We start from the raw sequence: 25,943 nt of genomic DNA on the forward strand, positions 1-25,943 counted from the left end.
CCCAGTCCTAGGATACTACTGAACTACTTTCTATCTCTATAGATTTGCTTATTCTGGGTATTTCCTATAAATGGAATCATACAATATGTGACCTTTTGACTCATTCCTTTCACTTGCCATAATGTTTGAAGATTCATTCATGTTGTAGTGTGTATCAGTGTGTTTCTCCTTTTTATGGCTGGATAATATTCCACTATATGATTATATTACATTTATTCACACTTATTACATTTTATTTTAATTGCTTTAAAGTCTTCCTGCCCCTCCCAGACTGTAAAGGCAGGACTGTGTGCATCTTATCACTTTATCCACAGCAAACTGCTTATTGAATGAATGCATAACTTTATGAAGTAGTCTGTTGTCTCTGTTACAAAAGTTCTTGTTTGTTTTCACAAAACTGCCTAAAACCAAAAAATGGTTCTCCTAGTCTTAATGTTCTGAAGGAGTTGGTCACTGTTTGGAGCTTTTTAAATATTCATATGGCTCATGGGTATGTCAGAGACCCTCACTGTATTTGTATGTTCATTTACCCAACAAATACTCATTTAGGTATTTATAGGAAACTTCCTTGTGCCAGACAGTGTTAGTTGTTGGGGATATAATGGTAAACAAGACAAACATACTCCCTGTTGTCCTGGAGACCACATTCTAGTTGAGGGAGACAGACAATAAACACACAAATAATAATATAATTTCAGGTAGAAGTAAATGCTGTGAAGACATTAATAGAGCATTAGACAGTGACTTGGTAATGATGATAGGCAACAACTTCAGCTAGGCTACCCAGGAAAACACTGTGAGTATGTGACATTTGAGCAAAGATCAAGTCTCTTCTTGATGAGAAGAAGGTGGCCATGTGAAGATTTAGGAGAAAAACATTTCATAAAGAGGGAACAGGTATAGAGGTCCTGAGTTGGAAATGAACTGGCAATGTTTAAGGGTTAAAGAGAAGGCTTGTGTGGCTGAGTGTGGTAAGTGAAGGAGAGAGTAGCAGGAAATGAACCTGGAGAGACTGTTAGGAGCTGAGTCATGTCATCATAGAAAATGTGCAATTAGAATGAAATCCATGGGGAAGCCTTCGAAGAGCACCAGGCAGGAAAGTGATACTACTTATAATTTAATTTAATATATAAATTAACTATGTTTATTTATTTATTATATTGGATGTATCTTTAAGGTCCCTTGCCATTTTAGCAGTCTGTGATTCTAGGTTATCTTCATCTAGGCTTTATTTTGCCTGAATTTCACAATTTTCTAACATTAATTTTTTTGGTCTGAGACCTTCAGCATTTGCTGGTAATCTTTTTTTGGGGGGGGAAGCCTGTTACCACTATGTTTCTATAAAAGGTGCCTTTATTCTGCTACTGTTGGTTCAGAAAAGTGGTTAGTAAAGATAATTATCTCTAGTATTTCTAAACTATAGGATGGAAATAGAGGATATTTATAAGTTTGGATTCTCATATTATTGTCTTATCCAAATATATCCATTTTTAGTATAGTGGTGGATTTTACTTCACCAATGGAAGGGCAGAATAACATTTTCAATGTGCCTAACATACAGGAGTTACTTAATAGATATTTTAAAACAGTCCACTAAAAACAAAAACAAAAACAAAAAAACAGTCCACTAAATAGGAACTGTTTCTGTTGGCTGAATTCAACACACCATCAGTTTATGATCTTTGGTATGCATAGTTTGTAATTTAATTCTAATAACCACTCAGTTGGTGTGTGTAGGACCCCCATAGTATAAAACAGGAAACCTAAATTCAAAGCAATTCACATTGTTCCTCATGTAATCTTGAAAGCATTTATATGAGGTAGTCCATGGCATTACACAGAATTTAATATGATGAAACAGAAGGATAGTGACTTGCCCAACTCCCTATTTCCTTACCCTACTTTCATTTTCCTATTAGCATTTATTATTTCTAAATGTAATATATATCAGTCCGTGTATTTGGTTGTCAGCTCTGCTAGAGTATGCACTCCATAAAAGCAAGGACTGTGTAAGTTCTCTCTTCCTGTATAACAAATCACTCTAAAACTCAGTGCTTTAAAAGAAGCATACATTATCCTACAGTTTCCATGGGTCAGGAATTCAGAAGCAACTTAACTCAGTGATTTCAGCTTAGATTTTCCCATGAGGGATCCCTGGGTGGCACAGCGGTTTGGCGCCTGCCTTTGGCCCAGGGCGCGATCCTGGAGACCCGGGATCGAATCCCACATCAGGCTCCCGGTGCATGGAGCCTGCTTCTCCCTCTGCCTGTGTCTCTGCCTCTCTCTCTCTCTCTCTGTGACTATCATAAATAAATAAAAATTTAAAAAAAAAAAAAAAAAAAAAAAAAAAGATTTTCCCATGAGATTGTAGTCAGATGTCTGCTAGGCCTGCAGCCATCTGAAGGCTTGACTGGAGCTTCGATATCTATTTCGAAGATCACTCATGTGTCTATTAGCAGGAAGCCTCTGTTCTTCTCTGGCTGTTGGCTGGAAGCCATATTTTCTCACCCATCTGGGCCTTTCCTCATGACATGACAGCTGGCTTTCTCTACTGTGAACAATTCAAGAGAGAAAAAGGCAGATGCAGAAGCCTTTTAGATAAACATTTTTTTTTAGAACATAACATGGAAGTGACAGACTGCTGTATTCTCTTGGGGACACAGACCTCTCCTGGGATGTTGTGGGAGGGGTTATACAAGGGTATGAAAAACTGGTAGTAGCTTTCATTGGGGTCATCTTGGAGGCTGGCTACCACATTTTCTTTGGTTTGCTATAATAGTAACAATAGAAAATAATTATAACATTAATAATAGTAAACCAGAGAAGAGTATAGTAAACATCAAGAAGAGTGCCTTGCATATGGAAGGTGCTTAAATATTTGTTGAATGAGCAGGTAGATTTAGAGTATATATGAATTCAAAACTATGTCTTAGGAAAACAGCATTCATGGAGCCATAAGTTGTTGGGGAGGGACATGGAAGAGGAGTACTAAAAGAAAAGTAAGTGTCAGATGTAAATAGTAAGGGGAATTCACTATATTTTTTATTATATCTTTCCCTCAGATGTGGAAACATGAGGGATTTTTTGCACTCTATAAAGGATTTTGGCCAAACTGGCTTCGACTTGGACCCTGGAACATCATTGTATCCTTTTAGAATATGAGAATGAAAACAGATGCTTCAAGCTCCCAGGTAATTCTAGGCTATGGGAAGGAAATTTTGATTATTGATACCTTGAGGCAAGTGATTAACTCAGGCAGTCTAGTGGTGACCATTGAGGATGGAACCAAATAGAGAAATGGCTTTAGGATGGAGTCTAGTACAAATTAAAGGCCGCAGTAAAGATGTACCAAAGTTTCCTCTTTAAGGACAACCAAATCTGGAAGGGGTTACAAAGTTTTTGGAAACCCTGCTGGGATTTGCCCAACATGCTGAGGTGGTCCATATTTCCTACTCCTAACTATAGGACCAAAATAACTGGGGCAATAATAAAACAGAAAACATTCATAGAGCAAAGGAATTCAGGCCAAGTAGGGTTCTTTCCTCATGGGTGGATCTCGTTTCTTTAGCTTGTGTTTGAGTGCCTCCTCTGTGCAGAGAGGTGAACTGAATATTGTGTATGGCTTCTGTGTATTGTGAAGATTGCAGGGTGAAATTTGATTCCTTGCCCTTGTGGAGTCTATAGGTTGAGGGAGATAGTATCTCTCTCTTTTGGGATTGATCTAATCACTGGAAGACTGTAACTATTCTAAGCATTGAATTACATGTCATTAATGTTCTTGTGTGTGTGTGTGTGTGTGTGTGTGTGTGTGTGTGTGTGACCTGTTTGCCCCTAAGGACTATAAGTATGTTAGAGTTTTAATCTGTTTTTATTGCTACATGCCAAATCATAATGGGGACATAATGGGCACTCAACACATCTTGACTTGCCAGGTATTGGTTTTAAAAAGACTTAAGCAAGTGTAACTGAGAAGAGCACACACTACTCAGTGTAAGAGAATGCAATACACACTTTTAGAACAGGGTTAGGCTTCACTATCAACCCAGTGATCTTCCATGACTTACTCCTCAGTTTTTTATTACATACGAGCAGCTCAAGAGGCTTCAAATCTAAGGACTGAATTATATGTGAGCCAAGCCCTGCCAGCCTTTCTACTCTTTTCCCTTTTTTCCATGTTCTAATGTATTTTGACAAAGTTGTGTTTACTGAACTGCTGGTCTCCCAAGCCTCCTGATGGAAGAACTCTAGGGTGGTTCAAAATTGTTCATGTGTTTGTGTTACCATGTTAACTTTTCCCTGAGAGGAAGTGTTAACATTACGACTCTGGCCCCAGATTGGTATCTTCTATGAAGATGGATACTGATGGATGACATTCAACATGGCCTTCTTTTCAAATGTTGGTTAAATGTAGTTGATTAGCCCCAGATTTGGGCTAGAGCAGAAGGCATAGGCCAGGGCAGTTACTGCTATGTATGTTACAGACCTCGGTTCTCATTAAAGTATTTATTGGCAAAATCACTTTGGCTTGGTCTTCATTTACTACTTTCTTCTTCACCATCTCTTTAAGTTATATTCTCCAGACAGTGATAAAGAGAAGGTTTCTATGAAATTGAGTCTGGACTCTTAAAGCACATTTATGGGAATAGACAAAGAGCATTGTGTTTTCCCACTGCCACTTGTCATAATGCTGCTCACTTATAAACACCAGATAAATGGTTCTTTCCTAAGCATGAATAAACAAGTGGCTCATTTGGAAGTTTCTACAGATAAAATGTAAGAAGAGACTTAAAATAGAACTATGTGTCCAGGGTTCTAATTGTCTTAGAGGCAAAAAGTTCTGGCTCTTTTCTTGTACTATAACAGTGCCTAGCATGTTGTAGGCACTCAAGTATTTGTGGATAGAACCAGAGGTTATTATGCTAAGCAAAATAAGTCCATCAGAGAAAGACAGTTATATGATCTCATTCATGCGGAATTTAAAAAACAATACAGAGGGTCATAGGGGAAAGGAGGGAAAAATGAAACAAGATGAAATCAGGGAGACAAGCCATAAGAGATTCTTAATCATAGGAAACAAATTGAGGGTTGCTGGGTAGGGGTGGAATGGGGTGGCTGGGTGGTAGACATTGGGGAGGGTATGTGATGTAAGCAATGGGTGTTATAGAAGACTGATGGGTTGCTGAACTGGTAATGCACTGTATGTTAATTAATTGAATTTAAATTTTAAAAATCAAAAAAATACTTGTGGAATGGCTAGTTTAGCTCTTCTTATCCATTCATTTGTTCAACAAACATTTATTGTATGTCTATCATGTCCTACGTGCTGGGAATATAAAAGTAAGTTAAGTCATAGTCTCTGTTTTCAAGCTCACATTATAGGAGGAAAAATAGACATGTAAGTATATAATTATAGTAGGTACTAAGTACTATACGGAAGATGAACAAAGTGCTAGAAGCACAGAGAAGGGAATAGCCAGTTACCTAGGGATTGGCCAGAGGCTTCATAGCAGAGGTGACATTTGAGGTAGATAGCAAATCTACCTCATATGGATAAGGCAGCAAAGGACATTAGGAGCAAGGAAATAGGGGAAAGTTCAGTGTGGCTAAAATGTAGGGCAGTGGTTTTCAAATACTGTGCAAGGCTGAATCTCCTGGAAATCTTATGAAAATGTAGATTCTTATATTCCTTTGCCTGAGATCCTAACCTTATTTGGGGGCAAAGTCATTTGATTTCATCACAGGTACTTGATACAGGTGCTCCTTAGACTACACTTTGGTAATCACTTGTATAGAACTGTGGGCTGGAATGAAATGAAGTAATTGTATGACCAAAAAGGTCAAATTATGAGGAATCTTTTTTTAAAGTTATTGATTGATTGATTGATTTATGAAAGACAGAGAGAGAGGGAGAGGGAGAGAGAGGCAGAGACACAGGCAGAGGGAGAAGCAGGCTCCATGCAGGGAGCCCAACGTGGGACTTGCTCCCGGGACTCCAGGATCAGGCCCTGGGCTGAAGGCAGGTGCTAAACCGCTGAGCCACCCAGGGAGCCCAAGGGATGTTTATTTGCACCAAGAAAGTGATTTTTTTCTTATCCTGGAGTGGGAGGGGTAGGTAAAGGAAGTTTAAAATAGGGGAATCATATAACCAGCTTTTATTTGTTAGAAAGATAACCCTGTTGTTGAGGGTAGCCAGGAGGGGAACAACCGAAAAAAGTTAAGACCCACTGAAATCTAATTTTTATGTACAGGTAGACACAATATGGTCCACAAAAATGAAGACAATTTGTCCTAAGTCACATAACTGGATTGTGGCAGATTTGAGACTAGTACATAATTCTCAGATATTTTCGTGTCTCATTCTACCACTCCATAGTGTGTTCTTAACTATCAGCCAAAAGTACTATCTTTGAAATTAATTTTAGTAGACTTTATTTTTAAGAGAAGTCTCAGATTCACAGCAAAATTGTTTGGAAGGTATAGAGATTTCTCAAGTATCCCTAACCCTACATATGCACAGCTTCCCCCCATTGAAATTCATCACCAGAGTGATTCATTTGTTACAGTCAGTAAAGCTACAATGGCATATCATTATCTGTTCCAAATCATCATCTACATTAGGATTCACTTTTGGGGTTATGCATTATATGGGTTTTGACAAATGTACAGTGACATGTACCCACCATTTTAGTATCATGTAGAATCATTTCACTGCCCAAGAAACGCTTTGTGCTCTGCCTATTTGACTTTCCCTCTCCCCTAACCCCTGAAGTCTACTGATCCTTTTATTATCTCTATGGTTTTACCTTTTCCAGAGTGTCATATAGTTGGTATATAGCATTTTCAGATTGGCTTTTTCACTCAGTAATATGCATGAAGGTCTAGTCTTTTCATGTCATGTCTTTTCATGACTTGATAGCTCATTTTCTTTTCTTTTGAATGTACCACAGTATATTTATCCATTTACCTACTAAAGGATGTCTTGGTTGGTTGCTTCCAAGTTTTGGCAATTATGAGTAAAGCTGCTAGAAATATTCATATGCAGGTTTTTGTTTGGATAGAAGTTTGAACTCATTTGCATAAATACCAAGGAGTCCAGTTGCTGAATGGTATGATAAGAGTATGTTTAGTTTTGTAAGGAACTGCCAAACTGTCTTCCAAAGGGCTGTACCATTTTGCATTCCACCAACAATGAACAAGAGTTCCTGTTTCTCTATATCTTTGCCAGCTTTTAGTGGTGTCAGTGTTTTGGATTTTGACTATTGTTATAGGTGTGTAGTCATATTTCATTGTTTATTTTTTTCTCTTTCAGTTGTCACTTTAAAAAGTTTCTTTAAAGTTTTTACTTTTTTAAAAAAGGTTTTATTTATTTGACAGAGAAGGAAAGAGAGCATAAGAAGGGAGAGTGGTAGGCAGAGGGAGAGGGAGCAGCAGATTCCCCACTGAGCCAAAAGCCCAATGCAGGGCTTGATCCCAGGACCCTGGGACCATGATCTGAGCTAAAGGCAGATGCCTAACTGACTGAGCCACCCTGGTGCCCCAAAATTTTTAATTTTAATTTCAGGATAGTTAACATACACTGTTATTATATTAGTTTCAGGTATATAATATAGTGATTCAACACCTCCATACATTAATCATTACCCATCATGACAAGTGCGCTCTTAATCCCCTTCACCTATTCCACCCCCCCCCCCCGGTAACTATCAGTTTGTTCTTTTTTTAAAAAAAGATTTTATTTATTTATTAATGAGAGAGAGAGAGAGAGAGAGAGGCAGAGACACAGGCAGAGGGAGAAGCAGGCTCCATGCAGGGAGCCCGACATGGGACTCCATCCTGGGTCTCCAGGATCACACCCCAGGCTGCAGGCGGTGCTAAACTGCTGCGCCACCAGGGCTGCCTGATCAGTTTGTTCTTTATGATTAAGAGTCTGTTTCTTGGTTTGACTCTTCCTTTGTTTTTTCTTTTGTTCATTAGTTTCTTAAATTCCACATATGAGTGGAATCATATGGTATTTGTCTTTCCCTGACTGACTTATTTCACTTAGCATTATATTCTCTAGCTCCATCCATGTTGCAAATGACAAGATTTCATTCTTTTTATGGATGAATAATATTCCATTGTATATACTTTTTAAGACTACTACACCAGTAAGATACCTTACTCATTCCTGAATAGATGAGCAAAAAGGAAGCCATTTTTTCACAAGGGCATAGACTGAAGGGTAGTTTCTTAAAGGATTTATATAGGAAATTGGCTTTCTATTCATCTCAGCTTAAATGTTACTCCTTTAACGAAACCTTACATTGATTTTCTCTCTACCAATCTAAATAACTTTCCTCATTATAATTTCTTATACCACATATTTATAACTACATACTATATTTGTGTGACTATTTGATTAATATCAATATCTCCCATTAGTCTGTAAGCTCCATAAAAATAGGGATTCTGTTGATTTTGTTTACTCCTATGTGCTCCATGCCTAGCACTATTATATATACTCATTAAATATTAAAATGAAAAAAATAAATGTATCTATATCCAAAGTTCTGATAAAATGCCTAAAATATAGCAAAGGTTAAACAAATACCGTGGGATTTAAATGGAATGAAATTAAGTTTTGAATTACTAGATAAGGATGAGATGATAAAGAGTAGGATATTAAGGATACATAGAGGTGCTTGAGGGAGATGCACCTAATCTTTTATTTATTATTATTACAAGTATTTTATATAATAGTCTCCACTTCCAGTGCGGAGCCCAATGCAGGGCTTGAACTCATGACCCTGAGATCAATACCTTAGCTGATTTCAAGAGTTGAATACTTAACTGGCTGAGCCACCTAGGTGCCCTGATATATCTAATCTTTTAAATTATCTTTTTATTCATTAAACAAATATCCCTGCCTCATAGAGCTTATTGTCTGCAGAAGGGAGACCTAACAAAAAGATTAATCAGTAAAATATATCGTATACTGGATGGTGATAAATAGTTCATAGAAAAATAAAGCAGGGGAAGGGGAATATTGGGGCAGGGTCACATAACAAGAAAGTCAAATTTAAGTCTATAGGGGGTGAGAAAAGGAACCAATCTAGAGTTAAAGGAAATGCAAAGGCTCTGAGGTGAGGGTGTACTTGAAGTTTAATGATTCAAGCAAAAAGTGATGGTGGCTTGGATGAGGGTAGCAGCAGTGGAGGCTGTGAGTAGTGGTTGAAATTCATATATTTTGGAGAAGAGCAAGTAATGACCTGCTAGGGCATAGGATATGTGTTGTAAGAGAGAAAGTGAGCAGTGGTAAGAATTGCTCCAAGGCCTGGGTCTCTAGAAGGCCAGTATTGCCATAGAGGTGGAGAAGGCTCTGGAAGGCACAGGTTGTTTTTGGTCAGGACAGTACTAATTTTGTTTTGTACATGTTAAGTTTGAAGTGCCTACTAGATTATATTTTATTTATTTTAATTAATTAATTAATTAATTAATTTATTTATTTATGATAGTCACACAGAGAGAGAGAGAGAGGCAGAGACACAGGCAGAGGGAGAAGCAGGCTCCATGCACCGGGAGCCCGACGTGGGATTTAATCCCCGGTCTCCAGGATCGCGCCCCGGGCCAAAGGCAGGCGCCAAACCGCTGCGCCACCCAGGGATCCCATATTTTATTTATTTTAAATAAGTACTTGTCTCTCCTTATGGAACTGTTCTAATTTTTTTTCTTTTTTAAAAAAAATTTATTTATTTTACTCATGATAGATACAGAGAGGCAGAGACATAGGTAGAGGGAGAAGCAGGCTCCCCCTGGGGAGCTCGATATGGGACTCAATCCTGGTACTCCGGGATCACGACCTGAGCCAAAGGCAGATGCCCAACTACTGAGCCATCCCTGGATGGCTACTAGATTTCATCCCCCTACTAGATTTCTTTTCTTTTCTTTTTTTTTTTGTAAAAATTCCTTCTAGTTTTATTGAGATTTTTTTAATAAATTAATTTTTTTTTGGTGTTCAATTTGCCAACATACAGAATAACACCCAGTGCTCAACCCGTCAAGTACCCCACTCAGTGCCCGTCACCCATTCACCCCCTTCCCCCGCCCTCCTCCCATACCACCACCCTTAGTTCGTTTCCCAGAGTTAGGAGTCTTTATGTTCTGTCTCCCTTTCTGATATTTCCCACAAATTTCTTCTCCCTTCCCTTATATTCCCTTTCACTATTATTTATATTCCCCAAATGAATGAGAACATACAATGTTTGTCCTTCTCCGATTGACTTACTTCACTCAGCATAATACCCTCCAGTTCCATTCACGTTGAAGCAAATGGTGGGTATTTGTCGTTTCTAATGGCTGAGTAATATTCCATTGTATACATAAACCACATCTTCTTTATCCATTCATCTTTCGATGGACACCGAGGCTCCTTCCACAGTTTGGCTATTGTGGACATTGCTGCTAGAAACATCGGGGTGCAGGTGTCCCGGCGTTTCATTGCATCTGAATCTTTGAGGTAAATCCCCAACAGTGCAATTGCTGGGTCGTAGGGCAGGTATATTTTTAACTCTTTGAGGAACCTCCACACAGTTTTCCAGAGTGGCTGCACCAGTTCACATTCCCACGAACAGTGTAAGAGGGTTCCCTTTTCTCCGCATCCTCTCCAACATTTGTGGTTTCCTGCCTTGTTAATTTTCCCCATTCTCACTGGTGTGAGGTGGTATCTCATTGTGGTTTTGATTTGTATTTCCCTGATGGCAAGTGATGCAGAGCATTTTCTCATGTGCGTGTTGGCCATGTCGATGTCTTCCTCTGTGAGATTTCTGTTCATGTCTTTTGCCCATTTCATGATTGGATTGTTTGTTTCTTTGGTGTTGAGTTTCATAAGTTCTTTATAGACCTTGGAAACTAGCCCTTTATCTGATACGTCATTTGCAAATATCTTCTCCCATTCTGTAGGTTGTCTTTGAGTTTTGTTGACTGTATCCTTTGCTGTGCAAAAGCTTCTTATCTTGATGAAGTCCCAATGGTTCATTTTTGCTTTTGTTTCTTTTGCCTTCGTGGATGTATGTTGCAAGAAGTTACTGTGGCCAAGTTCAAAAAGGGTGTTGCCTGTGTTCTTCTCTAGGATTTTGATGGACTCTTGTCTCACATTTAGATCTTTCATCCATTTTGAGTTTATCTTGGTGTATGGTGAAAGGGAGTGGTCTAGTTTCATTCTTCTGCATGTGGATGTCCAATTTTCCCAGCACCATTTATTGAAGAGACTGTCTTTCTTCCAATGGATAGTCTTTCCTCCTTTATCGAATATTAGTTGACCATAAAGTTGAGGGTCCACTTCTGGATTCTCTATTCTGTTCCATTGATCTATGTGTCTGTTTTTGTGCCAGTACCACACTGTCTTGATGACCACAGCTTTGTAGTACAACCTGAAATCTGGCATTGTGATGTCCCTAGATATGGTTTTCTTTTTAAAATTCCCCTGGCTATTCGGGGTCTTTTCTGATTCCACACAAATCTTAAAATAATTTGTTCTAACTCTCTGAAGAAAGTCCATGGTATTTTGATAGGGATTGCATTAAATGTGTAAATTGCCCTGGGTAACATTGACATTTTCACATTATTAATTCTGCCAATCCATGAACATGGTATATTTTTCCATCTCTTTGTGTCTTCCTCAATTTCTTTCAGAAGTGTTCTATAGTTTTTAGGGTATAGATCCTTTACCTCTTTGGTTAGGTTTATTCCTAGGTATCTTATGCTTTTGGGTGCAATTGTAAATGGGATTGACTCCTTAATTTCTCTTTCTTCATTGACTTCTTAATTTCATTCTTAGTGTATAGAAATGCCATTGATTTCTGGGCATTGATTTTGTATCCTGCCACGCTACCAAATTGCTGTATGAGTTCTAGCAATCTTGGGGTGGAGGCTTTGGGGTTTTCTATGTAGAATATCATGTCATTGGCGAAGAGGGAGAGTTTGACTTCTTCTTTGCCAATTTGAATGCCTTTAATGTCTTTTTGTTGTCTGATTGCTGAGGCTAGGACTTCCAGTACTATGTTGAATAGCAGTGGTGAGAGTGGGCATCCCTGTCTTATTCCTGATCTTAGGAGAAAGGTTCCCAGTGCTTCCCCATTGAGAATGATATTTGCTGTGGGCTTTTCGTAGATGGCTTTTAAGATGTTGAGGAATGTTCCTTCTATCCCTACACTCTGAAGAGTTTTGATCAGGAATGAATGATGTATTTTGTCAAATGCTTTCTCTGCATCTAATGAGAGGATCATATGGTTCTTGGTTTTTCTCTTGCTGATATGATGAATCACATTGATTGTTTAACGAGTGTTGAATGAGCCTTGTGTCCCGGGGATAAATCCTACTTGGTCATGGTGACTAATTTTCTTAATGTACTGTTGGATCCTATTGACTAGTATCTTGTTGAGAATTTTTGCATCTGTGTTCATCAGGGATATTGGTCTGTAATTCTCCTTTTTGTTGGGGTCTTTGTCTGGTTTTGGGATTAAGGTGATGCTGTCCTCATAGAACAAATTTGGAAGTACTCCATCTCTTTCTCTCTTTCCAAACAGCTTTAGTAGAATAGGTATGATTTCTTCTTTAAACGTTTGATAGAATTCCCCTGGGAAGCCATCGGCTCTGGAGTTTTGTGTCTTGGGAAGTTTTTGATGATGACTGCTTCAATTTCCTCCCTGGTTATTGGCCTGTTCAGGTTTTCTATTTCTTCCTGTTCCAGTTTTGGTAGTTTGTGGCTTTCCAGGAATGCGTCCATTTCTTCTAGATTGTTAATTTATTGGCATATAGCTGTTCATAATATGTTTTTAAAATCGTTTGTATTTCCTTGGTGTTGGTAGTGATCTCTCCTTTCTCATTCATGATTTTATTAATTTGAGTCTTCTCTCTCTCTTCTTTTTAATAAGTCTGGCTAATGGTTTATCTATCTTATTAATTCTTTCAAAGAACCAACTCCTGGTTTTGTTGATCTGTTCCACAGTTCTTCTGGTCTCGAATTCGTTGAGTCCTGCTCAAATCTTTAACTCTCTTCTGCTGGGTGTAGGATCTCTTTGCTGTTTCTTCTCTAGCTCCTTTAGGTGTAAGGTTAGCTTTTGTATTTGAGTTCTTTCCAGTTTTTGAATGGATGCTTGTATTGCGATATATTTCCCCGTCAGGACTGCTTTTGCTGCATCCCAAAGATTTTGAACGGTTGTATCTTCATTTTCATTAGTTTCCATGAATCTTTTTAATTCTTCCTTAATTTCCTGGTTGACCCTTTCATCTTTTAGCAGGATGGTCCTTAACCTCCACGTGTTTGAGGTCCTTCCAAACTTCTTGTTGTGATTTAGTTCTAATTTCAAGGCATTATGGTCTGAGAATATGCAGGGGACGATCCCAATCTTTTGGTATCGGTTCAGACCTGATTTGTGACCCAGTATGTGGTCTATTCTGGAGAAAGTTCCATGTGCACTTGAGAAGAATGTGTATTCAGTTGAGTTTGGATGTAAAGTTCTGTAGATATCTGTGAAATCCATCTGGTCCAATGTATCATTTAAAGCTCTAATTTCTTTGGAGATGTTGTGCTTAGAAGACCTATCGAGTGTAGAAAGCGCTAGATTGAAGTCACCAAGTATAAGTGTATTATTATCTAAGTATTTCTTCACTTTCGTTATTGATTGATATATTTGGCAGCTCCCACATTCGGGGCATATATATTGAGAATTGTTAAGTCCTCTTGTTGGATAGATCCTTTAAGTATGAGATAGTGTCCCTCTTCATTTCTCACTACAGTCTTCGGGGTAAATTTTAGTTTATCTGATAGGAGGATGGCTACCCCTGCTTTCTTTTGAGGACCATTTGAATGGTAAATGGTTCTCCAACCTTTTATTTTCAGGCTGTAGGTGTCCTGTCTAAAATGAGTCTCTTGTAGACAGCAAATAGATGGGTCCTGCTTTTTTATCCAGTCTGAAACCCTGCGCCTTTTGATGGGGTCATTAAGCCTGTTCACGTTCAGAGTTACTATTGAGAGATATGAGTTTAGTGTCATCATGATATCTATTCAGTCCTTGTTTTTGTGGATTGTTCCACTGGACTTCTTCTTAAAGGGGAATTTTAAGAGTCCCCCTTAAAATTTCTTGCAGAGCTGGTTTGGAGGTCACATATTCTTTCAGTTCCTGCCTGTCTTGGAAGCTCTTTATCTCTCCTTCCATTCTGAATGAGAGCCTTGCTGGATAAAGTATTCTTGGTTGCATGTTCTTCTCCTTTAGGACCCTGAATATATCCTGCCAGCCCTTTCTGGCCTGCCAGGTCTCTGTGGAGAGGTCTGCTGTTACCCTAACACTCCTCCCCATATAAGTCAGGGATTTCTTGTCTCTTGCTGCTTTAAGGATCTTCTCTTTATCTTTGGAATTTGCAAGCTTCACTATTAAATGTCGAGGTGTTGTACGGTTTTTATTGATTTTAGAGGGGGATCTCTCTATTTCCTGGATCTGAATGCCTGTTTCCCTTCCCAGATTAGGAAATTTTTCAGCTATGATTTGTTCAAATACATATTCTGGCCCTCTGTCCCTTTCGGTGCCCTCGGGAACCCCAATTAAACGTAGGTTTTTCTTCCTCAGGCTGTCATTTATTTCCCTTAATCTGTCTTCATGTTCTTTTGTCTCTTTTTTCCTCAGTTTCCCTCTTTGCCATCAACTTGTCTTCTATGTCACTCACTCGTTCTTCCACCTCATTAACCCTCGTCGTTAGGACTTCTAGTTTGGATTGCATCTCATTCAATTGATTTTTAATTTCTGCCTGATTGGATCTAAATTCTGCAGTCATGAGGTCTCTTGAGTCCTTTATGCTTTTTTCTAGAGCCACCAGTAGCTGTATAATAGTGCTTCTGAATTGGCTTTCTGACATTGAATTGTAATCCAGATTTTGTAACTCTGTGGGAGAGAGGACTGTTTGTGATTGTTTCTTTTGAGGTGAGGTTTTCCTTCTAGTCATTTTGCTCAGTGCAGAGTGGCCAAAAACAAGTTGTATTGGGAAAAGGAGAAAAAGAGAGGAGAGAAAGAAGGAAAGAAAAGAGAAAAAGAAAAAAGAAAAAAGGAAGGAAAAAAGAAAGAGAAGAAAAACAGAAAGAAAAAGAAAGAAAGGGGAAAAAGGGTGGGGGAAGCAATCAAATCAAAAAGAAAAAAAAACACAAAAAACACGGGGGAGTATCTTCTGTTTCTGTATACTTTAAGTCCCTTGACTTCCCCTGGAACTTATCCTTCTAGCTGGTGTTCTGGGGGAGGGGCCTGTTGTGCTGATTTTCAGGTGTTAGCAATTGGGGGAGCTGCTCTGCCCCCTGCCTGGTGCAGGGCTCAGTAGGGGTTGTTTACCCCGTGAGGCCCCAGGCGGCCAGCTCTGGAGCCCTGGATTCAGCTCCCACAGTAACTACAGAGATCTCAGCCTGCAGGGCCTGGAGGCTCCGAGGTGGGGGCCGCTGATCTCAGCTCGGGGCAGGAGAATCCTTGCTGTCCTGTGCCCTCCCGGCCTCTACCTGTCCCGGGGTGAGGCCGGATCCTGGGCTGTCTCCAGGCGCCCAGTGCTCCGGGGCCTGCGCGGGCCTGCGCTGTTGGATTCTCGCTCCGGCTGCGCAGCCTCCTCCTTCTCGGAGCCGCCGCCCGAGCCCCCCGCAAGCTGCTCCTGGAGCCGCGCAGCCCCCTCCGCGTGGAGCCTCTTCGTTTGCCTGAGCCGCCTCCGAGCTGCTCCTGGGACACGCAGCCCCCTCCCCGCGGAGCCGCCGCCCGAGCCACCCCTCCCACCCCAGCTGCTCCGGGGCTGCGCAGCCCCCTCCGCACAGAGCCTCTTCCTCTGCCGTAGCCGCCACCGCCGAGCTGCTCCCAGGGCCGCGCAGCCCCACGGAGCCCCTCCGAGCTGCTCCCGGGTCAGTGGGTGCGCGCTGCAGCCCTTAGGGAGCTCAGGGCACTCTCCTGGGCGCGCAGGTGTCTGTTAGTGTCCCAGGGAGCCTGAGGGCATCCCCGCCCTCCTGGGTCCTGCTCCAACTCTCTGGGAGCCCCTTTCCGCCCGGGAAGGTTGGTGCAGCTCCTGCTTCTCTGGGACGGGGCTCTCCTGTCCTGGGGGCACTCGCCCCGGCCTCAGCCTGGCTCCTCGCAGGGCCCCTCCCCCTTGGATGCCTTTTGTTTCTTTGTTTCTTTTTTCCCCATCATCCTACCTTGATAGAAGCGCGAACTCTTCTCACTGTAGCGTTCCAGCTCTTCTCTCTGTAAATCTCAGGCCGAATTCGTAGATTTTCAGGATGATTTGAAGGTTATCTAGGTAATTTGGTGGGGACAGGTGATTTGGGGATCCTGCTCTTCCGCCATCTTGCCCCTCCTCCCCACTACTAGATTTTTTTAAAATTTTTATTTATTTATGATAGTCACACACACACAGAGAGAGAGAGGCAGAGACATAGGCAGAGGGAGAAGCAGGCTCCATGCACTGGGAGCCCGACGTGGGATTCGATCCTAGGTCTCCAGGTTCGCGCCCTGGGCCAAAGGCAGGTGCTAAACCGCTGCGCCACCCAGGGATCCCCCCACTACTAGATTTCAATAGAGATTTGGAGTGGGCAGTGAGACATAGAAGTGTGGCGTTCAGGGGAAAGGTATGGGCCAGGGATGTACATTTGGAAATCATCAGCATATATATGGTGCTTAAAGTGATGATAATGAGATCACCAAGGGAGTGATAGTAGCAAGAGAAGAGGTTCAAGAACTAAGCATGGGCCAGTCCAGCATAAAACAGTTTGGGGAGGACATCACAGAAGACACTGATGATGATGAAAAACTAGTCTGAAGTATAAAAAAAAACCCTAATATTCTAGTGGTAGAAAAAGTATAAAAGGGCAGGAAGGGCCAATTATTTTCTTTTTTTCTGTTTTCATTTATTCATTTGATATTATCAGAATATCTAATATTTTTATATAAATTTATTTTTTATTGGTGTTCAATTTACCAACATACAGAATAACACCCAGTGCTCATCCCGTCAAGTGCCCACCTCAGCGCCCGTCACCCATTCACCCCCACCCCCCGCCCTCCTCCCCTTCCACCACCCCTAGTTCGTTTCCCAGAGTTAGGAGTCTTTATGTTCTGTCTCCCTTTCTCATATTTCCCACACATTTCTTCTCCCTTAAAAGGGCAGGAAGGGCCAATTATTTTCAATATAAAATTTGAAGAAAAAGAGTTTGAAGATGCGATCTTTATCCAAATTACCAAATCTTTAAAGATTGATGCCTTTTATGGTAGCCATAATCATGAGTAGGTAATTCAAATGAAAGAATTTGACTTGTTATTTTTGTTTTAGGTGTATTTTCCAATCCTATTCTTAGTCATGGAATAATGAAGTATCCCCTCAGGTAAACAATATGATGTATAGAGTATTTTGAATGAACACTAAGGACTAACCCATTTCTATAGTGAAATAGACTACTACACACAGTAAGGATGCCTCAGAGAGTAAGTAAGGGTTTGACTCTTACTACAGAACATTTGAAGAGGATTACTTTATATGTGTGAAGAATTGTGTTTCACAAAAATATTCACCATAGAGTTCCCTTAAGTAACAGCTCCCCATTGTATATTGAATTGCAATTTTTGACTGAAAAATAACTTTTTAGGGACATAACAAGTATGAAATAGACCCACCGGTGTCTTTTGAAGGTAGATTGATAAGGGAAATCTTTTCAGAATCAGTGAATACAAGGAGATAATCTTTTAAGGGACTAAAGACTTTTTTTGGGGGGGTGGCTAAAGACTTTGGATGAAAACTTGTCAAAAGACAAAACAAGATAAATTCTTTGTACTGTCAGCTCAATTTATGTGTAAACCTAAAACTGTTCTAAAAAACAAAGCAACTGGGGGTCATGGGTGGCTCGGTCCATTAAGCGTCTGCCTTTGGCTCAGTCATTATCTCAGGGTCCTGGGATTGAGCCTCGCATGGAGCCTCACATTGGACTCCCTGCTTAGCGGGGAGTCTGCTTCTCCCTCTCCCTCTCTTTTCCTCCCTGCCTGCTTGTGCTCTCTCCCTCTCAAATAAATAAATAAATAATCTTTAAAAGAATGAATAAAAAATAGTCTATTAATTTTTTAAGTGCTCAGAATGAAAGGGTGTAATACAAAGGTGAGCAGGCACCACTGATTTGGAAGAGAAATAATGGTTTTCCCAGCTAAAAAGCCCAGCATATCAAAAAGAAATCCAGACAGTAACAGGAGTTGGCGAGGATGTGAAGAAATTGGAACTCATACATTACAGTAGAGGTTGTAAAATGGTGTAGCTCTTTTGGAAGACAGTTGGGCATTTCCTTAAAAGTATAGGATTACTCATAGGATTCACTCATGTGTGGAATATAAGAAATAGTGAAAGGGGTTATAAGGGAAAGGAGGGGAACTAAGTGGGAAAAATTAGAGAGGGAGACAAACCATGAGAGTCTCCTAACTCGGAAACAAAGGGTTGCAGAAGGGGAGGTGGGTGGGAGATGGGGTAACTGGGTGACAGGCATTGAGGAGGGCACATGATGGGATGAGCACTAGATGTTATACTATGTGTTGGCAAATCAAACTTAAATAAAAACAAATGTAAAAAATAAAAAAAGTAAAAAAAAAGTATAGGATTACCATAAGACCCAGTATTTCTGTACCCAAAAGAATTGAAAACAGGGACTCAGATACTTGTACACCAATGTTCATTGCAGTATTATTTATAATAACGAAAAGATGGAAACAACCCAAATAACTATCAATTGATGAATGGATAAACAATTTGTGATATGTCCATACAATGGCATATTCAGCCATAAAGAGGTATGAAGGGCTGACACATTGCTACAACATGGATGAACCTTGAAAACATGCTAAATGCAAAAAGTCAGATACAAAAGTCCACATATTATATGGTTCCAGCTTTATTTTTTTAAAAGCTTTTTTTTTTATAAATTTCGACATCTTTATTTTTTTTTTAATTTTTATTTATTTATGATAGTTACAGAGAGAGAGAGAGGCAGACACACAGGCAGAGAGAGGGAGAAGCAGGCTCCATACACCAGGAGCCCGATGTGGGACTCGATCCCAGGTCTCCGGGATCACGCCCTGGGCCAAAGGCAGGCGCCAAACCGCTGCGCCACCCAGGGATCCCTTTTTTAAAAGCTTTTGTTTGAGAAAGAGAGCAAGTGAGCATGAGCTGGTGGGAGGGGGTGTGGGGAGGAGCAGAGGGAGAAGGAGAAGCAGAACTCTCGCAGAGCAAGGAGGCCAACACAGGGCTGGATCCCAGGACCCTGGGGTCATGACCTGAGCTGAAGGCAGATGCTTAACTGACTGAGCTACCCAGGTGCCTGTGTATGGTTCCAGTTTTAAATAGAATGTGCAGAATAGGCAAACCCATAAAGATAGAAAGTAAATTAGTGATTGCCTAAGCCTGAGGGAAATGGGGGAGGACTATTAGTGGGTATAAGGTTTCATAATAAGGTTATATGAGGTTTCATAATAAGGACATAAATAATGGCATGATAATTGGATTATGTTTGCTGGTTGCACAATTCTGTAAATATACTAAGACACATTGAGTTGTATGCTTTGAGCAGGTGATCTTTATGGTATGTAAATTACATCTCAATAAAACTTTTAAAAAACCCAGCATGTGGTTTAACTTGATTAGGATGGCCAGTGAGGAATTTCAATGAAGCTGTTTGGTCATAAAATAAAGATTGATTAAAAGAATGAATAAACTCCAGAGGATCACATGGATATTTTCCTTTAGAATCAGAAAATCCATCATGTTACCAGCAACCAGAAGATCAAACAACTGACATTTCTGATCAAATATATAGGCTATAGGGTGAAAAAACTTTGAATGTTTTTTTCCTTTCTTTTGAGAGGCTAGAGCATGAGGCAACTCAGATGATAATAGCTAATACTTATATGGATTTATTATATGTCAGATACTGTTCTAAGTGTATTGTGTTTATAAAACTTTACATTCTTTCAACCACTCTAGGAGGTAGATATCATCCTTACTTTTAGGTGAGAAACTGAAACTGAGGCACAGAGAGGTAGAATACTTTGTTCCTAGGCAATGACAGGCCCAGGATTCCAACTCAGGCAGTCTGGCTCATGAACCCATGCTTATAATCACTATGCTAGAAGTGTACTGACTCAGCCTTGTCCAGGGTCACAAAGTTTATGGCAGGTGAGCAGTAAAGAATATTGATTTCATTAATTCCCCTATCTTTATAGCACCCTGGGAGAAAGAAGGTCAATAGTTGTCGTGGTTGGTCACTCTTTGACACTTAACTGTAACACTGGCTTTAAATTATTTTTTTCTGGAGACCTGTAACTGCAAATATATAATAATATCCTTCTTATTCTCCACTTTCTACTTTTTTAAAAAAATATTTATTCATGAGACACACAGAGAAGAGGCAGAGGGAGAAGCAGGCTCCCCACAGGGAAGCCCAATGTGGGACTTGTTCCTGGATCCCAAGATCACAACCCGAACCAAAGGCACACGCTCAACCACTGAGCCACCCAGGCGTCCCTCCACTTTCTACTTCTTTCCACTCTTTTATCTGTTGGCCTTTTTTCTCTACATACTCTTTCCTCACCAGCCTACTTCTTCCTTCTCCAGTGTGAGCACAGTCCACCATACACACAGGAACTTGTTTTTGTTGTATGTTGTACTATTAATGGAAGAACTTGGAATTGATAGAGGTGCCATGAGTTTGAAATGGAATGATTTGGACAAGGGGCTAGATTTCTCACCTGTTCTCCTCCAGTGCAAATAAGTATGTTCTTAGGCATAGGAATAGATTTATGGGAGGGATGATTAGACTATTAAGAACCTGATTATAAATACTTATTTTCTATTCACCAAAATACATCACTTAAGGGGTAATATTTTTGCTAGGCCAACCTAGTCAGTATATTGCATGTAAATTAGTCATAAAATTGCCTTTTAAAAAATATCTTCTCAGAGTAGCTACTCTGTGTTAATTTCTCCAGTTTCACTAAAGGATGTTTCTTCTCCCTGTTTACTTTCTTAGCATCAGAATTCAGTTGTATTTTGGAATGTGCCTAACTCACTATAAACACTACGCATCCTTGTCTTTCCTATTTATTTAGTAAATAAGAAAAACAATTTAATGCATCATTGTATAAGATTACTAAGGGACTTGGTGATCTTAAAGTGGTAGTTGGAATTTTGGATTATGAATCTTTTCCACACTTGAAATAACCTCATAGCCATTTGGCTATAATCTCTTGGTTTAGTTTTCTTACTTTTTTTTGTTTTTTGGGGGTTCTTTTGAGAGAGAGAGAAAGAGAGCAAGCAATGTGGGGGGGGGGCAAAGGGTAAAGGAGAAAAATAATATCAAGCAGGCTCCATGCCCTGCACAGGTGAATCTGTATCTCACCTGAGATGACCTCAGCCGAAATCAAGAGTTGGATGCTTAATTGACTGAGCCACTTAGGTGCCCCTAGCTTTCTTTTTAAGCCACTTCTGAGATGACATGACACCAGTTTGCTCTTCTATAGAAAATGCTTTAGTATTTGTTGAATGGCTCAGTGTGCAAATCTGTAAAAATATTGAGTGGCAAAAGCACAATGAACAGTTTTATAAGACAGTGGAATTTTACTGGGCCAACAACTTTTATCTCAGCATGTTTATCAGCTTTTTAGTGCCTTAATGTCAACAAAACTGAGACAGAACTGGAACTGATACAGATTTATTATAGTAAATAAGAAATATGATTCAATCATTGGATTGTTCGGCAACATGCACCAAATAAAAACAAACCTAAACCAAAAAAGAGGCCCTCGGGATCCCTGGGTGGCGCAGCGGTTTGGCGCCTGCCTTTGGCCCAGGGCGCGATCCTGGAGACCCGGGATCGAATCCCACATCGGGCTCCCGGTGCATGGAGCCTGTTTCTCCCTCTGCCTGTGTCTCTGCCTCTCTCGCTCTCTCTGTGTGACTATCATAAATAAATAAAAAAAAAAATTAAAAAAAAAAAAAAAGAGGCCCTCTTTTAGTCCTGTCCAGTGTGCTGGAGCAAATGGATCCTGCCTGACGCATTGTGTAGAAGGCATTTTAAAGAACCAGGAACTGCTTTGTGGATTAAAACAGACTCAGACCCTTAACAGCTGTATTGGTTGTTTCTAGGACTCTTCATGAGAGGGCTCTTTGAACCCAGTGACTGATTATGGTCCCAACAGCTTGTAAATCCAGTGAACATATGGCTGGGTAGTAGCATGTTAAGCTCTCATGCACTTTACCCTGCTCAGTCGATCCATTAGGCGGAGTACATCTTTCCCTTTCAGCAACTCAGCAAAACTATGGCTTCAAGGCTTCAAGTGCATCAGGGCTGGTCTCCTGGCTGTATGTGATTATGTTTTCTTATTCTCATGCCTACTTAGCATTTTGTGGTGTTGCACAAAGCAACTAACTCAGAAAACTTGAAGAGTGAAAACACACTGAAATTGATAGCTGGATATTACACAGTCCATACTGATGATGTAGTTGTATTGTAAATGGTGTTCTTAAACTGCTGTGTCCTATAAGTCCAGATTTCTAAATCTATAGATTAACTCTAGCAGTAGGACATGTCAATAGGCTTCTGTTTGAAAAAACAAAAAAACAAAAAACAAAACAACTGGTTAACCCCTTGGCATGGTTTATACTTTCAGGAAGCCATGTACGTTTATTGCTTTGAGATCTTCACATCAGTGTGGTCTATTCATTTATGTCTTGCTCTTGACTTCTCTTAGCAAATATTCTAGACAAACGTTACACTTTAAGAAACGCCAGCAAAAATATAAATCAAAATTTTTTATATGTTTAATGCTCCTTGACCTAGTAATACTTCTTTGTAGAATTTATCCCAAGGAATTAAACAGATCGGTCAAAGATTTATACACAAAGGTATTTATAGTGGCATTATAATGAGAAATTGGAAATAACAAACATACAACTGTAGAGAAATGGTTAAAATATACTCATGTTGAAATAACATGCAACCATTACTAGTCATTTTTTAAAATTTATTTTAGAGAGCTAGAGTGAGCACGGGGTGGGGGGGGGCAGTGGGAGAGGGAGAGAGAGACTGAGAAACTCCAGCAGATTCCTCTCTGGGCTCAGAGTCCGACAGGGACCTCAATCTCAAGACCCTGAGTTCTTGACCTGAGCTGAAACCAAGAGTTGGCTGCTTAACCGACTGTGCCCCACTGTGGGGTGGGCCCCACAAGTCATGTTTTTGAAGAAAAGTTAATTACATAGGAAAATATGCACAATATAATGTTAAGTGAAGAAAACATGGAGAATAACAGTGATCATCTCTGGATGGTACAATCATGGGTACCTTTATGATTTTCTGTATTTTCAAAAATTTCTGAAATGAACAAAAATTGTTTTAATAATCAGAAAAGAATACCAAATGTCATATATACATCAATATTTATCTCTGAAAGAAATCCCAGCAAAGCTGGGGCAATTTCAGCACCTAGCTATCAAAATATGTTTGTGGAGTAGGTAGAATGATAGATGGACAGACGAATGAATAACAGTTGACACTTGTAGGTACCATTATCGAGTTTATATGACTGCAAAAATGACAAATGAAGATTTGTTAATTCAAAGGAGAAGATTCCAGACCAGTCAGCAGTTTGAAGGATGGCATGGGAGGTACTGAAGGAGTCACAAAATAAGTGAGTGGCCAATGACAGCTAAGGAGTTGTGGTCTGGCCTTGGGTCAGTTGCTGCTCTTGTTACCCAGCTATCAACACCATGTTGCCTCTTGTTCTATGTGTGTCCTTGAAATATCTATTGTGCCTGCTATTTTCATTGGTCTCTCTTCAGTTTGGCCATTGATTGAGCAAGTGTGAATGAAATCAGTCATGAGAGTTCATTTTCCATTTGACTCAGTAAATACTTTTCCATATGGGGAGAAGATATCCCAAGGCTAACTCTGGCTGGCCAACTCTCAAAGATGGGCTTATTAAACAAGAAGGAGAGTTTGGTAGATCAGAGCAACCTGTCTCTAGCACTCAAATGCGCCTGTACAGAGGGCTGTGTGTTCTTATGTTCTTAAGAGTTGTCCTCTGAAACAGGTGTGCTATGCATAATGTCAGCTATCCAAAGAATTAGTAGAAAACTTAGTCATGTCACACAGTTTTTATAACAAATTCATAAGCTCTTTATGGTAATTATAAATGGGACTGACCTGCATTCTGTCCTACAAGGTCTTAATATCTTTTGGCTGTTTTGATCAAATTGCTGAACAGGATCTGGCTTCTTTGCCAGTTCATCAGGAGACAACATTGGATGTGTGAATGAAATCTAAGTGTTTCCTCTCCAGTGCATTCCCTTATCTGTGCTGGGACCTGTGTCAAAGAGAACCATTAGACTTTTGCATAGCATTCTGTACCTCTGCTCCTGGTGACTTATTAAATACCATGTTTATAATTGCAGCTACTCTTAAGTGTATGATAATAGTGCCTTGATGTATCTGCTGTCTTTTGATCCTGCTAAGGTATTAGATTTACTGTTTGTCTTTTTCAACCTGAGTCCTCATTCATTTTCAAAAACATTCAGGGGTTGAGTAATTCACAGTTTGGAGCTAACTGTCCTTGTCTTAGAGGCCATAGTATCTACAGAAATGCCAGACTCCCTAAATTGGTCAGCTGAATATTTAATTCTTCAGGATTTTTAAGGATGAGGAAGAGAACATTTTCTGAGCACTAACCAGGTGCTGTAGTTTACTAGGCATTTTCCCATACATTATCTGAGATAATCCTCTCTATAATCATATAAGGTAGGCATTATTACCCCAGTTTTACAAATGAGGAAGCTGTAGCTTTGGCAGTTTAAATAGCTGAATCATAGTCTGAATACTGGTCTATTGGACTTCAACGCCTATGACTTTTCCACTCAACATACTGCCTCCCAGGGATAGCAAGGTTTCTTACACTGGACCTAACAATACAACAGTCACATTGCTTCCCCTCAGCTCCTTTTTCTTGTAACTAATTTCCATTCCACTTTGCTTGTATTACCTTGGCAAGATCAGTCATCTGCATCAAGGTCAGGAAATTAAACTTTGAACCACCAATAAGGAGGGCATGGATTTGAACCAGCTTCCCATCTTGTCCCCAAACCCAGTTACTGTTTGTGTTCTGTGTAGTTCCCAATAACTCAACCCAGTCCAAGAAGGTGTCTTATTGCTGGCATAAGTGGTAAATTCTTGGTGCTCAGCACTTCAAAGCACGTTGGGTTCTATCGTCCACTTGAAAGCCAAGAAGTTCTTCAGTTATGGGAACATAAAGCCTGCTATGGTCAAGGCAAGCATGGCCCTCCTCTGGGACAGAGTGGTAAATGGAGCAACTGCAAAAAAATAAATTCTACCAAAGGAGGGTTGATATGTATTAGAATGGATCAGTGAGCAACAGGCCATTTGTGCTGAAGGTAGAGGGTGAAAATAAAAGGGACTTTTCCAGAGTATGGAAATGGAAAGGAATGATCATTAACCTCTAAATGACTGAGGAAAGCCAGCTGGGAGTTCATCTAAGACTGAAGGGGAATTAAAACCCAAGTGCAAAACATCACAATGTGGTGCTATCCTGTGGAGAGGAGGATGGCCAGATTCCATCCTGGTTCTGAACATTTTAGTTTCAAATTTGAATGAAAAATTTCATGGGTCTCTTGGCTTTAGCCTTTACACATTAGATTCAAATGCATCCTCAGGCCATCGTTTTGAACATACCAAGGGGTTAACCTTCCAAGGTTGTTTTGGCACCAAATCCCAGACAAATTTAATCTTTTCTGTATTGGTTTCTTCTTGCCTTCTTTGGTTGTCCACTCAGCAGCTTTCTAGGGAAATAATCTAGTTGAGGGCCTTAAGAGGCAAGGTTTCTAGGAATCCACTGTGGCGACCAGGAGGTTAA

General features: G+C 40.1%; 1 protein-coding gene across 7 annotated transcripts in view; it reads left to right on the top strand.

Moving 5' to 3' along the window:
- SLC25A14 (solute carrier family 25 member 14) overlaps positions 1–25,943 on the top strand; it is a 55,157-nt gene that overhangs the window by 28,325 nt on the left and 889 nt on the right. For 5 of the 7 annotated variants that reach the window (XM_025431388.2, XM_049107431.1, XM_025431390.3 and 2 more), the window contains 2 exons: positions 3,063–3,143; positions 4,072–4,518. The exons of 1 other annotated variant lie outside the window; for it this stretch is intronic. In XM_025431388.2, coding sequence (XP_025287173.1) covers positions 3,063–3,143; positions 4,072–4,113 — 123 coding nt within the window. In that variant the 3' untranslated portion in view covers positions 4,114–4,518. Of the gene's footprint in view, positions 1–3,062; positions 3,192–4,071; positions 4,519–25,943 lie in introns of those variants that run through there. One more of the 7 variants, XM_049107429.1, reaches the window with a different exon arrangement.

This window comes from Canis lupus, chromosome X (assembly GCF_003254725.2).
Source record: "Canis lupus dingo isolate Sandy chromosome X, ASM325472v2, whole genome shotgun sequence".
Taxonomy (NCBI): domain Eukaryota; kingdom Metazoa; phylum Chordata; class Mammalia; order Carnivora; family Canidae; genus Canis; species Canis lupus.